Source organism: Gekko japonicus, unplaced genomic scaffold (assembly GCF_001447785.1).
Source record: "Gekko japonicus isolate JY-2015 unplaced genomic scaffold, Gekko_japonicus_V1.1 scaffold2413, whole genome shotgun sequence".
Classification (NCBI taxonomy): Eukaryota; Metazoa; Chordata; class Lepidosauria; order Squamata; family Gekkonidae; genus Gekko; species Gekko japonicus.
In genome coordinates this window covers 150,458-164,449 of record NW_015166493.1, presented here as the reverse complement: position 1 = coordinate 164,449, position 13,992 = coordinate 150,458, and the positions used below count along the sequence as shown (strand labels likewise).

The window sequence follows — 13,992 nt, the reverse complement described above, 5'->3', positions numbered from 1 at the left end:
GGGGGGGGGGAGGAATCTGGCACCGTCTTCTACAGCACCTGCTGCTGCCGCCGCCGCGATCAGGGAACTCCTATCCGCTCTGGGGGGAAGTCAGCCACTGACCAGCAAGGCCTTGGGATCTCTTGGTCCTTGTATGGTGGAGGTCAAGGGTTTTTTTTGTGTGGGGTGTGCGTGTGTGTGTGGAATGGAATCCTGATAGCTTGTAAGCCAGTAGAACCAGCATCGCCTCAGAAAAGATTTGGATCCATTTCCCTCTTCTCTTTAACATCCCCAAGATAAAATGGGGATTAGAAGGTAATATTAGACCTCCAGCACAACAGTTGTTCCTGGAAGGGAGAAGGGGGGACACGGGCACTCCTGGGGATATGCTGGATACCCCCCCCCCCTTTCTAGCTGTGGTGGCCAGAACCGTTGCTTTCCCCCCAGGAACAATACCCTGAAATATATACAATACTGTCTCACCAAATACAAATATGTTTTAATGCTTTAAGGACATAAAATGCATCATCAATAACTTTAGAACAACGTTTGAATCCAGTGGCACCTTTAAAACCAACAAAATTCTATTCATGGTGCAAGCTTTCGTGTGCAAGCACACTTCTTGGGAGCCAGTTTGGTGCGCGGACTCTAATCGGGGAGAACCGGGTTTGATTCCCCACTCCTCCACTTGCACCTGGCTGGATGACCTTGGGTAAGCCATAATTCTGATAAGAGCTGTCCTTGAAAAAGAGCAGTTTCTGTCAAGAGCTCTCTCAGCCCCGCCCACCACACAGGGTGTCTGTCTGTTGTGGGGAGGGGAAGGGAGAGGAGTTTGTGAGCCGCTCTGAGACACCTTTGGGTAGGGAAGGGCCAGAGGGTATAAATCCAATCTCCTCCTCTTCTTCAAATACCGTGAAACAGAATTTCCTCAATCGTTACAGATAGGTGGAGAGGGGGTTGCCAGAAAGGGCTAGTTAGAGTCAAAATGCATAAGTAACTGGTAACGGTTGAGGAAATTCTGTTTCACTGTATCTGATGAAGTGTGCTTGCCCAGGAAAGCTCATACCCTTGTTGGTCTTCAAGGTGCCCGACTGGACTCACACTTCGTTCTGCAGCTTCGGACCAACATGGCGACACCACCTGAATGATAACTTTGTTAGCATCAAGCCATCTTGGGCCTTGTTGAAAGGCAGGAAATGAATCAGTAGTAAAAAACATACTTGTTACATTTTAAGCAAAGTCTTAATTTTATTTGCACAGAGTTGCAAATATACCCAGGTATATTTTTCTCTTTGCCCACCCAACGTTAGTGGTGGAAAATGCCAGTTCAGAAATAGAAAGCATTAACTTTGTAGTAAACAAACGAAGGGTTGTTGTTTGAACTTGAAAGCACTCCTCACACAGTGAAGCCTTTCCAGCCAATTTGGAGGTTGAAGTTTAGTCCGTTGCATACACAGATCATCTCTATTACTTGTCAATTTAAACGATCATATCCCTGACAGTTTGTTGAACATGCACATCGTAGTACGTTTCACTCATTCATTTATTTCCTTCATTTATCCCCGGCATTTATCCCCACCAGGGAACCGGAGAGGTTTTCTTCGTTCTCTTCTGTTTTAGTCTCACAACACCGCTGTGAGGTAGGCGAGGCTGAACCTGGCTTTCCCAGGCCCCAGTCCGACACTTTAACCAGTGAAGATTACTTAGAAGGCCTTTTGAGTGAGTAAAACTTTGTCCGGAAATAACGTCACTCCTCCATGGGAGTGTTGCTTCCCCCAGTGTGTGCCCCCCCCCCCAATTCCCAGTTTTTCAGTCGAAAAGATTGAGGGGGAGGGGCTGGGAGGAGGAGAGACCTGGGAGTTCTGTTTTGTTTCAGAATCTCTTGGGGTTTTTTTCTGGGGCCTTCGGCTCTCTAGCCTGTCCGGATTTCCGATTGTGCAGGAAGACCTGGAGTCGGGGCAGAGGCCTGTAGCTCCACTGCATAGGAGCTGCAGCATTCCCGGGAGGGGAGGCACCCTGCCTTCTGTAGGCAAGAACTATACCAGCAAGATGTCTGAAACCACCTGGAAGGCCTTCAGGCACGGGTGTGTATGGGACAGCAGTGAGCTGACAGAGGCTGAAGCTCGCCCTCCGGGAGGGTTTTAGCAGGAAGGTCTTTAGCAGGAGATGAGGTTTATTCTTCCACGGCCAAAGACCCTGGAGACAGTGGAAGAATAAACCTCATCTCCTGCCCATGGCAGCAAAAAGCGGAGAGGCTGGTTGCCCAACACACAGGGCTGGACCCTCCTTAGCCTGACAACACAAGGGTGACTTGACTGTGCTGCTCTCTGTGTTCTTCGGTGGGAGTAAGACCTCTTGAAGACAGTGGGACTAACTTCTGAGCAAACCTGCAGAGGACTAAGCCGTAGGAGTTGCTCCGTCCGTCCGTCTGTCTGTCCGTCGTGGCTCTTTCTGGTGCAGCTGTTGATGTGTTTTTGTGTTGATCTTCCCCTGTGGGTTGCGCTGCTTCTTCAGTCATGGTCTGGCCCCACTTCCTCCTTGTCGGACCATTGAAGCGCCAGCAGCTGCCCACCAGAGCCTAGGCCTCTTTCTCCCTCACAAGTCCTGCTTCCGTGATGAGTCGCAGCCCAGCACTCGAGGCAAAGGGGCCATTTTCGACAGTGTTTTCCAGCTGGCACCAAAGGGGGAGGATCTGGGCAGTTCCCGACAAGTCATCCTCCATAAAGAAGGCCCACAGAGGATGCCCTCTCCTCGCCTCTGTATTCCTTCTCCCCCCTGCCACACACACACACACACGGACTTTGGTGGAAGGACCGGTGTTCGTTGGCCTCCAGGGATCAATAGGGACAGCGCCAAATTATTGCTGTTTGGTGGAGGTTTATTTTCAAAGGGGAAATAAAGGTTTGCTTTGGAGGCAGACTGAAATCTGGCCAGAGGCAGCTGCTTTGCTCGTGGCAGGGTCTCAGCGCGGACGAGGGCAGCTCCCACCCCCGGGGAAATCTTGTTGGTCTCTGAGGTGGCTGCTGTTCAGCTGCTGCGGTTGGTGTAACACCCTCCTCTGCTTCAGCTGCTGCTGGGGGTGCTTCCCTTCCACAGGGCTCTGGGATCTCTCTCTCCCCTCTCTCTAAACCCCACCCCACCCCACCCCTTTGGTTTTCCTTCTGGGTTTTTTGAACTCCTCCTAGACTGGAGAATAATTCTGCAGAACTGAGAAGCTTGCTCATTGCTCTGCGGCCATTTTCTTGCTCCCTGTCAGTATCACGCTGCTGTTGCTTGCTGGAAACACTGGCCGCTCCTGCCTGCAGGAAGAGCGACTGGTGAGGGGCTGCGGGTCAGCAGTTGGAGGACGTGCCCGTGTGCAGATCCCTAATCAGACATGAACCTCGCCGGGTGACCCTAGGCCAGTCACACTGCACAGGATCTTAGCAGGTTCTAGTCCACTGTGATCCATCCTGGTTGGCCTTCCAGCTCCCACCGGATAAGTGTGCTGTCACTATTCCCAAAATAGGCCTTGGCTCTTGGCTGCGCGAGGGCCCAGCGCACCAGAGCTCTTAGTCCATGGCGTCCTTGGACAACCAGGAGATGGCAAGAGCACATCACAGGGTCATCTTCCAGAAACGGGCAGATGTGCGTCTTTGTGGCCTGGGCTCACCCAGCGTTTTCAGATCACAGAAGACAAGCTGGGCCAGCCCTGGTTAGTACTTGGAGGGGAGACCCCCCCTCTCCCCAAGGAAGTCCAGGGTTGCTACGCAGAGGCAGGCAAATGGGAAACCACCTCTGATGGTCGCCACCCTGAGTCGGCTGCAGCTTGACGGCCCTTTCCAGCACCAGTCTTTAGTATTATTGACTTTTAAATCCCAAAGCAGTTGCACACAGATCGCAGTTGTCTGAGATCCTATCAGTACTTTTCATCTCGGAATGTAAAGGCAGAAGGAGCAGAGGGGGACCTCATCCGCAGGCTGGGCCTAAGAAAGCCCACAAGATCCCCCCCCCGGGGGGGGAAACACAAGCTCCTTTGCCATTGAAGAGCCCCTGTTGACGCGCCGGAGGTGCGGCAGGGAACCGGTCCCACTAGAACTAGCCGTGCTCAGGGGGAGTTCAGCCAAACAGATGATCCCTGGTGGTTTCTGCCGAAGGGGAATAGGCACCTCTGTTAACGCAGCTGGAGGAAGGGAATGAGAGAGACCAATCGGGAAGTGGCTTTATCCATCAGTAGGTTTCGGAAGCACCTTTTTCCCTTCTTCATCTCTAGGCTGTTATGCCTACAAATAGAAATCTGGTCCTACGAAAGGTACCGGAGGTGTGCCTTTCTCTATAGACCCTCCCCCCCCCAAAAAAAACCACACACACACATGTGCGCGCACACGCACACACAAGCTGCCTCAGTATCAAGAGGTGCACTACTAGGGCCCTTGCTGGGCACAGCCCAAACTCCGTGGTGAAGTGCGCATTGGCGTGGTGAGTGGGCTGGACCCGTTCTCCAGATCCAGCTGATCCCCACATGTGGCATCTGGAAGGCGTTTTGCCCACCAGTCCGCTTAGCTCCCTTCCTCTGCAGCCTCTCTCTCAGTTCTGTTACACCCAGACAGCTCTTGACCAAGGTTCCCTCTAAGCTGTGGAGTCTCCTGACCAAGAATTCTACTTTGTGAGCGACTGGCATTAAAGTTGTGAGCCAGCGATTTGGCTGCTGCAGAAATCAGTTTGCTCTGGAGCCCTCCCTTCCTGGGCTGAGACAAAAATCTGTGAGCCGCAGGCTAAGAAACTGTGAGCTAGCTCACACTGACTCAGCTGAGAGGGAACCGTGCTCTTGACACTGGGGACCTTTGCTCTCGTGTCGAGCAGGCAGCTCGTCCCAGCCTCTAGCCGGGAGGTGGGGGCCTCTGAAGGGCTCCCCCAGCCACAAAGGGCTGGAGACGTGGGGATGATTTCATAAAAATTGGTGTTTTAGAGAGTCCTTTAATTTGCCTGCCTTCATAGCAGCTGCTTGCTCTTCAAGGGGTGTTCTGGCCATGATCCAGCGGTTGTAGATGAAGGCCCCTGCGATGCCCATGGTGTAAGAGTGTGCCAAGGGGCTCTGGACTGTTGTATGCAGCTGAATTTCTTCCTCTCCACCCCATTGAACGGATAAGGACTTCTCCACATGATACAACTTCCACCTCTGTGTTGCTTTGGCATCAGTCTCACTTTAAAGCGGGCTCTGTGTGGGATGTGACTTCGTGTCCTCAGCATTCTGGCCGTACGCAGGCCTGTTGTGTGTGCCTGTGTGTTTGCATTTGGGCACGGCCCACGTCTCACTTGAGAGAGCCAAACCTCTGCGTCTGAATCACCGGAGAGCCACCCCGGCAGCTCCACCTCAGCGGATCTGGCGTCGCCGGAAGGAGTGGGGCTCACTTTCCGGGGCCTGCTGTGTTATTTATATGCTGGATATCAGCGGCTGGTTTTAAAAAAGGGTTCCCACAGAAATGATGGACTGCATTTTTCTCCGGTTTTGCAGTGAAAACTTGCCTTCCGACCCTGAGTTAAAACCAATACAGAGATATCAACGGAAATACAAGGAAATGGGGCGATCAAGGTCCAGTGGTGGTGGTGGGTCTTCTTCTGACCTCAGAAACCGTCATTTGGGTGGGTGGCGTTGGAGTGCACTGGCATGGACACCTAAACCTAACGCTCCATGATTACCTACCCGTTTCTTCCCTCTAATGGACTAACTTTTCAGGAAAAAGCCTACCTCCACAGCGATTTTTGATTGAGGAGCTTGCGGGACGTTGCTGGGCTCTGAGGGGAGAGGAGTGAAGCCGGCTGACCATGGAAGCAAGCAGTCCCCGCCGGCGCAGCATGCCAAACCCAAAATGGCCGCCGAAAATAAACATAAAAAGAAATAGCAACAAGAAGGGCCAGCGATGATAAAAATCCTGCAGACTACTTTAAAAACCTCTCTTCGATCATTTGAGAACTCAGTGTTGGAAAAATTCACATCAAAAATCGATAAAGTTTCCCAGCCTTTAACGGAGCAAATAAATCAACTGGCACAGGCTTTAGAAAATACAAGGGCTGTAGCTGAAACAGCTTTTGCACCTTGGGATCCACTATACAAGCTGAAAATCAAGAACTACAAAAAGAACAACACTATATGAAGGACAGACTTCTGTCCCTGGAAACAGAGATTCGGAAACATCATCTGAAATTAAGAGGATTTAAAGAAAATCCAGAAGAAGAATCTAATCTCTTAAAATCTATTCCTACCTGGCTGGCTTCAGTGATTCAGAAAAAGGACAGTTGGAAAAGGGTCCCCCCCCCCCCCCAAGAACGCTTGTCACCTGCCTCAACGCACCGCTTCCCTGTGATGAACCTGAGCGGCAACAAAGAAAATTGGAAGAAGGGATTCCTCTAACCCCCCCCCCAAAGCCTTAACTAAACTGTGCAGAATCATGTAAATTTGCCTGATCCAACAACATTTTCCAATATGATTCCCCCCCCCCTCATTGAAGGTTTTTAATGTGTTTTTAATATACTGTGGTTTTTATTGTAAGCTGCCTTGAGCATAGAAGTATTCTGCGTAAATTCAGACAAAGCCATAGAAGAGTTCAAGAGGTGTCCTGCTGCTGGACCTAAACTCACTGGGGCCACGCTCCTTTTCTGCCCGGCGCTTTCTGGGGCTGCGTGTCGGGCAGGAAGGTCCCTGGACCCCACCCTGGGCTGCCAGCAACCAGTCAGGAGATGCTGCTGTGGCTGCCGCCGCCCTGGGAAAGACACATCTCGTGATCCTCGTAGGAAGGTCAGCAAAGTTCTTGGGCACCACCACGTTAGTGATCTCCCTGGTGAGTTTAGGGTGGTAGTTAATGCACCCTGTGATCAGTTCTCTCTTGCTACGAATTGCAAGACTAGATCTAGTGGCTGGAAATGACAAGGGAGTCGTTACCGGCTAAATATCAGGAGAAACCTCCTGACTGTGAGGGTGGTTGAGCAGTGGAACAGTCTGCCTCGGGAGGTGGTGGAGGCTCCTTCACTGGATGTTTTCAAGCAGAGGCTGGATTTGACCCTCTTTCGGGTGTGTTGTAGGTATGTAGGGCTGTCTTTCGGCTATGCTTCTGGCAGAGTGCAGGGGGGGCTGGACTAGATGGCCTGCGAGGTCCCAGTTCCCACTCTAATGTTCTATGATTCTAGGATTCTCATAGGGGGGCATGGTTGGGTGCCCCCGCTTTCTCAGTTTCCGCCTTGTCACCCTCAGAGAGGGCGGACTTGAATTTCTCAGTTCGTGGCTCTGCCCCAGACTGAGGCTTCCCCTTTGTCTGGCTGCGTGTTCTCTCCGCCCCTGCCAACTGGGTGGGCGTGACCATGATGTCCACGACCTCCTCCTGTTGACTAGTGTGCTGCAGAAGGCGGGACAGGGTGTCAGCCAGGCAATTTTACCTCCTCTGGATGTGTTTGAGGGTGAAATGAAACTTAGAGAAGAACACCCACCCACCACAACCGCTTTGCGTTTAGGCGCCTAGGAGCTTTGAGGGCCCCCAAGTTTTTGTGGTCGGTCCAGCCTTCAGACGGAACTTGGGCCCCCTCCAGCCAATGCCTCCAGGGGGTGGTTAGCACCAGCTTGATGGCTGCCACTTCTTTGTCCCACAGCACCCAATTCCTCTCCGTGCTGGAAAGCGTTTTAGACACACAGGCCAGTGGATGCAAGTTCCCGACCTCCCCCCTTTGTAGGATCGCTCCCCCCATAGGGACATCAGATGCATCCACTTGCACCACAAATTGCTTAGTCTTGTCGGGGTGGCTCCAAAGTGAACAGGGTCTTTAAGCGTTCAAACACCTGCTGGCACTCGGGAGACCGCACTAAGCGACTGCTTGCCTTCCGCCATTTGGGCGCTTTCCCCTTCATTTTCAGGAGGTTGGTGAGGGGTAGGGTGACCTGAGTGAAACTGGGGGTGAATGAGCAGTAGAAACTGGCAAATCGCACAAGTTGGCATTGCGCAAGTCAAGTTTGGTGAAAATCCGGCCCTGCGTGGCATCGGCTAGCAATGAGGGGGAGGGGGTACGCATTTGACATGGATACTGCATTCAGCCCAATGTAGTCTGTGCACAGTCTTAACCCCCCATCTTTGTGGCATTGGGGCAGCAAACAGTGTGCTGCAGAAGTGTGCTGCTGGCCAGTGTGCTGCTGGCCAGATGAAGCCCCGGGCTAATTTCTTGTCAATGAACCTCTGCAGCTCCTCCTTTTCAGCTGGGCTCATCGAATAAAGTTTTCCTTTAGGCATTTTATGACCCGGTAAAATCTCACTCAATGGCACAGTCAGTTTTACGGTGAGGAGGTAACTCATCTACCTCTCCTTCCTCAAAGACCCGGGCCAAGTCTTGGTACTCAGCCGGGATGAGATTCATTTGGTCCTATGCCAGACAGATGCCTTTGGCTATGGGATGGGGCTCCTACCCCCATGCTGGGTTCCAAAGATGCTCTTTGCATCGAGGGTCTAAGAAAGTCAAAGTCCCAGCACTCCACTGGACATGCAGATCGTGGGCCTGGAGCCAGGGGCTGCCTAGTACCACCGGGAATTTCGCGGATGGGTTCACTATGAACGAACCTCGTTCCCAATGGGAGGCCACCCCCTCCGGCAGGCGGACTGTACGGTACTGGCAGGCCTCCCCCCTCATTGGGGTCCCATCCGTGTGGGGAAACACTACGGGCTCCTTTAACTTGTGCACCTCCGCCCCCAATCCTGTAACCATGGCAGGGCTGATTAAGTCCCGAGTGCGTCTCAGGTCTATCAGAGCCCTGCCCCTAATGTGCACTCCAGGGTTGATTATTGTTACAGTCAAACAGAGGAGAGGGGAGGAGGGTCTCACTGAGTCTTGCGCCAGAGACGTTCGGACCTGCTGGCGCTTCACAGCGGGTCCCGGCCTTTTCCTGCCAACTGCGGCAGGTCACACTCGCCGGACGGGGTGCCTTCCACGGAGCCTCTTGCCCCTGCCTGTAGGGCTTTAGGAGTCTTGGGCCGCTTCCCCCGGGGTGTTTGGTCTCCTTTTGCTTTCTTCTTGTCACTCCTTTTCTGGGCTCTTGCCCCCGAGGCAGTTTGCAGCGAAGTGCCCCGGCGCTCCACATCTCAGGCACAGCCCTAAGCACATGTGATGCTCACAGTCTCCCCCAGGCATTGGTCCCCAACCCCGGAATGGTTTCTGGCCCCCAGTGGCCCTCCCAGGGGTCTTGTGCGGGCACAGCCACACCAGGTTGCATCTGTCTCGGCTTCACAGGCCACCTGGCTCCAGCCACTCAGTGTTAGCGGGTTGTCTTGGGCCAGAGCCTTCTGTAGGATCATGGCGTTCAACCCTGCGTGGTAGGACGCGTCGGGCCATCCTTGCAACTTGGCCGCATACGTCTTAAACTTGATCTGAGTATTCTTGCACCGACTGGCCCCCTTGCCGTAGGCCTCGGAGGCAGGTACATGCCTTCTCCAGCTCCACTGGGTCTTCGAACTGCCCTCTTTAGTGCTTGCAGGAACGCATCCATGTTGCAGAGTTCAGGAGCCCCAATGTTGTACAGCCCCACAAACCAATCTGTTGCTCGTTCTCATAGTCGCGACCTCACAGAATCCACCTGGTGCTCGTCGGAGGTGCAGGTGTGCCCCCACTCTCTCAGGAACTTCAACACCTGAATTACAAAGAATGCCAGCTTCTCAGGGCTGCCATCCAACGTCGCTTCCAGGGCATCTCGGGGTGGCTCCCGGTCCTGCCGGGGCCCTGGCAGGGGTCCTGCAGCCTGGTCAGGGGGTCACTGGCCAGGGGCTTCCTCAGCCTCCTCTTCCTCGGAGACCTCTCCCTCTTGCTCCCTCTTGCTCCGCGGGGAATCTAATTCCATCTGTGATCTCTTCCATCTCCCCTTTGGGCCCTGCTTGCACCCGATTGATGTGCGATGCTTCTCCCAGTGATTCAGCAACCGGCGGGAGGGTCCACCTCCCCTCTTGCTCCGGGCGGGGCTTTCGCTCCCTGGAGTGCTCCGGAGCCAGGCCGAGTCGTCCCATTGGTTGCGTTTGGCCTTGGCACCCTTCAGTCATGGCGTGCTCCTTGGGTCCAGGGCCAGTTGGCTTCTCTTCCGTCTTGTCAGGGGTTGTGATTGGGAACTCGGTTCCCGAACTGGTGCCTGTCCAAATTTCTTCGCCTTCGCCAGCCATCACGGGTGTGGTGCGGTGGTCGAAGAGAGAAGAGTTCTGGCACTTTGTCAGGCCCCTGGTCAAGTTATTCTCAACAGCACTTTGGCAGTGATATGCTTATTAAGCAAGATCCAGGTGATAACGGTACCGTGTCAGAACTGAAGGTTTTAGCGGGTACAATCACAGATACAGGTAATTCAGGTGAAACCCCTCCTATTGGCCACTCGTGCGTTACACCCATCCCGCCTAGACACAGTGTTCCTACCCTAACCCTTCACCTGGGAAATAGACAGTCCCATTCTCTCTACATAGGCAAGCCGGCACCAAAAGTTTCAAGGACCTCTGGGAGAGGAAGGCTTCTTTGGAAGAGTTACGGCCTCTAAAATCTAAAAGCGCAGTCACACACCCCATGCTCGTTCCCCACCACCACCACCTAAGGAATTCCCTCCCCCCTGCATTCATGACAAACTGAGCAGAGAAATGTTTGACAAGTCACTCTCCTAAAATGGAATTTGTCTTTCCCCCCTTCGGAGTGCATGGGGTTAAAATGGGGAGTGCCCAAGATCTCTTTCTGGCTAGTCGACAGAGTCCCCCTCAGCATATCTGTGAAATGAGATATGCTTCGCTTTGCACTTATTTTTGCTGAATCTCATTTGCCATTCTCTCTCCTGGTTTGGATAGATTCTCTTAAAATCCTGCTTGAATTTCACCATCTGCAATAATTCCGCATGATCTGCAGATTTGGCACTTTCACTGGTCGCTCCTGACTTCATATTGCTTGTAAATCATTCTCCTTTCTGTTGTGAACAGTGTCTACGCATTCCTTTTTTTAAAGAGTTCCTGATCCACAAGAGGACCTGTCCTCTCATCCCATGATCGCCACACTTTCATAATGGCCTTTCATGAGGGACCAAGAAAGATTTTGCTAGAAGGCATCATTAAATGGTTCCTGGCAGTCTCAAAGAATTCTTTTTTCTTTCCTTTTCTTGGTGAGAATTGTGTGCGTGTGCGTGTGTGCGACAGTCGCAAAGAATTCTGAAAGGTTGGTGAGGCGATATTTGCGAAAAACATGCTGATTCTTCCTGAGCCAGGCTTGTTCTTCTATGTATTTAGCAACCCTGCCCTCAGTCAAGCTTTCCACCACTTTATCGGGTACAGCAGTAAGGTATAATTTCCGGCACCTCCCCTGGTTCCTTTTTTGAAGAATGCCCTTGTATTGGCTACTTTCTAGTCCTTTTAGCATGCTGCTTATTGTGGCAGGAGGTGAATTCCCCTAAGTAGTCTTGGGCGGATTCCCGTTTGCAAGATCTGAGCAAGGCTGTCACTCGTGGGGCATTTTGGAGGCCACTCGTTCACGGGGTCTCCATGAGTCGGCACTGAGTTGGCAGCCCAGCCCACCCACGGATCGATAACTTGGTGTAGCCACTTGCTGCTAAATCTTTGCTTGGCGGGTCTCCCAGTCTTTGCCAGGGCAGCCTGAGGACAGGGAACGTCGTGGCGATGATTTCCACACCCTCTTCCTGCATTTTTTAACTCCTTGATCCTCTTGCCATCCCGCCTGGCCTCTGTCCCTGTCCCAGGTGTATTGAGTGAGCGTTCGTGACGTTTGGCAGTTTGCTCCTCAGATGCCTCCTTGCTTTGCTGTCGTGTCAGTTTGCATCATTGCTTTTGACAGAGTTTGTGGTCTCACCTTGTTCCCCCCCTGTGAGCGAGGTGACTGCTTTTCAAAGGGAGCCCCCTCCTTGTCTCTGCTTCCTACCATTGGCCATGTTTGGACCGGTTTGTGCTCCTCCTGACCTGTGGTATGTGTTTTATCCAATCTTCGATTGTCTTCATTTCCTCCCCAAGTGGCTGGACAAACCCTCCCTCTCGGACAAGAGCCCCGCCCCGCTGCCCCTGAGTGAGTCGGTCAGTTGTCAGTTCCATGAGGCTGGTGTTGTGTCTAGATTATTGCGGTCTCCTTGTAATCAGTTGGTACAGCTGACGATGCTCCTCTTTCTGTCTTTCTTTCTTTCTTTGCAGGCTCTGTATAGTTCCATCAAGAATGAGAAGCTGCAGTGGGCCATGTGAGTACCTCCCCTTCACCTTCTCTTTTGCACTTGGATGCGTTCCTTGGTGGGCTAGATCCAAGGCAGTCGCTGGCAGCAGTAGAATCCTATGCCTGAACTAATCTTCTGCAGGCCAGAAAACGGTGTGAGATCAAAACAGCTAGCTGGGGGCAGAATGGGAACTGAAGCCCCCCAATGCCGCCACCCCCACCCCCGGTCTCCATTAACATGGGAATGTGCTGTAGGCGGATGCAGGTGATTCTTTCTGTGCCGTTCCTGTTGCTCAAACAAACCACCACTCTGGGGTTTCTTATGAGTCTTCTGGGGCCAAAGGAGGTGTGGTGTGAACACACGTGGAGCTGTCTGGGGCGGCATCAGACCCTCGGTCCGTCAAAGTTGGTGCTGTCTGCTCAGATGGGCCGTGGCTCTTCCGGTCTTAGGCAGAGGTCTTTCCCATCATCTGCTGCAAGGTTCTTTTAACTAGGAGGCTGAAGTTGGTTCCTTATTCGCACTTCCTTATTCATTCCTTATTCATTACTTATTCGTGTAGTCATTCAGAGACACTAAGGAGAGTGAGTTTGAAAGCTCTGAACCCCAAAATAAGGTCTGGACCACCACATATCATATGCCCTCACATTCACAGGACTCTCCCCTTCGAGGGGACATATGCGGTGTGCTGGTCCAAAGCGCGGTTCCGGTGCCAGCTGCTCCAAAGTGCAGTGCCCCTAGGACAATCACACAAGCAGACACTGGGGCCAGGCTGCACCCCAAAATAATCTTTGGACCACCCCAAAGGACCCATCCCCACACTCTGGAGACTGTGCCCTGCAAGGTGACATAAAGTGATGCCCGGTCCAAATACCAGTTCTGATGCCACAAGCTTCTGTTTGTAGGGCAGTCTGGCCCCAGTGTCTGCCTGTCTGTGTGTCCTGGGGTCACTGCACTTTGGAGCAACTGGTACCAGAACCATATTTCAAAAGTATAAATTCGGGGAGAAATGTCAAAATATGATTGAGGCAATATATACTAAGTCTAAGGCGATGGTAGGAGTTAGTGGAGTAGCAGAGGGGTATGTCCAAGTAATGAGTGGTACGAAACAGGGTTGCCCACTATCCCCCATGTTATTTATTTTGGCATTGGAACCGTTGGTGCTTAATTTAAAAAAGAATGAAGGAATAATAGGGTTTGAAGTTCCAGGAAAAGGGAAAGTAGATGGGAATCTTTTAACATTGTATGCAGATGATATGATGGTGACAATTAAGGGTTTGGAGTCTGCAACGGCACCGTTAAAAAAAGGTATTACAGGAATTTGAAGAGGTGTCAGGGTTAAAAGTGAATTTTTCAAAATCCTCAATGATGTGTTTTAATGTTAAGCCGAAAATACAATTAGTGGCTTCTAAGTAATGTAATGTAATAGCCTTAACTGAATATATATATATATATACACACACACATAACAGATATACATACATACATATATATATACATCTATATATCTAATAGTGAAGTTGCCCCCGGAGTGCGGATCGCTAAATCAGCGCTCCGGGGGCAGCTGGGGGGCCGGGGGAGGTTTGGGCACACGGCCCAGTCCCCACGTGTGCACAAAAATAAAAAAAGTTGGGAAAAAATTCGGGGGGATGTTTAAATCCCCCCGAAAGTGACAGAGCGTCCCCTGCGCATGCGCAGGGAACGCTCTGTAGCTGGCCTCGCCGCCGCGCCGCCGCCGCCTCCTCCTCTGAGCCGGGCGGGCGGGGGGGAGGACTGGCTTCGCCTTCGCCGCCGCTGCCGCCTTGTCTTTGGAGCCGGCAGGTAGGCCGGCTGGCCGA

At 52.3% G+C, this 13,992-nt stretch overlaps 1 protein-coding gene across 1 annotated transcript in view; it reads left to right on the top strand.

Annotated features, from left to right (window-relative positions):
* The window catches only part of PSD (pleckstrin and Sec7 domain containing), a 74,821-nt gene that overhangs the window by 34,703 nt on the left and 26,126 nt on the right, over positions 1–13,992 (top strand). Inside the window, exon 8 of the mRNA XM_015412196.1 lies at positions 12,141–12,184. Within this exon, the coding sequence (XP_015267682.1) occupies positions 12,141–12,184 (44 nt within the window). The remainder of the gene's footprint in view (positions 1–12,140; positions 12,185–13,992) is intronic.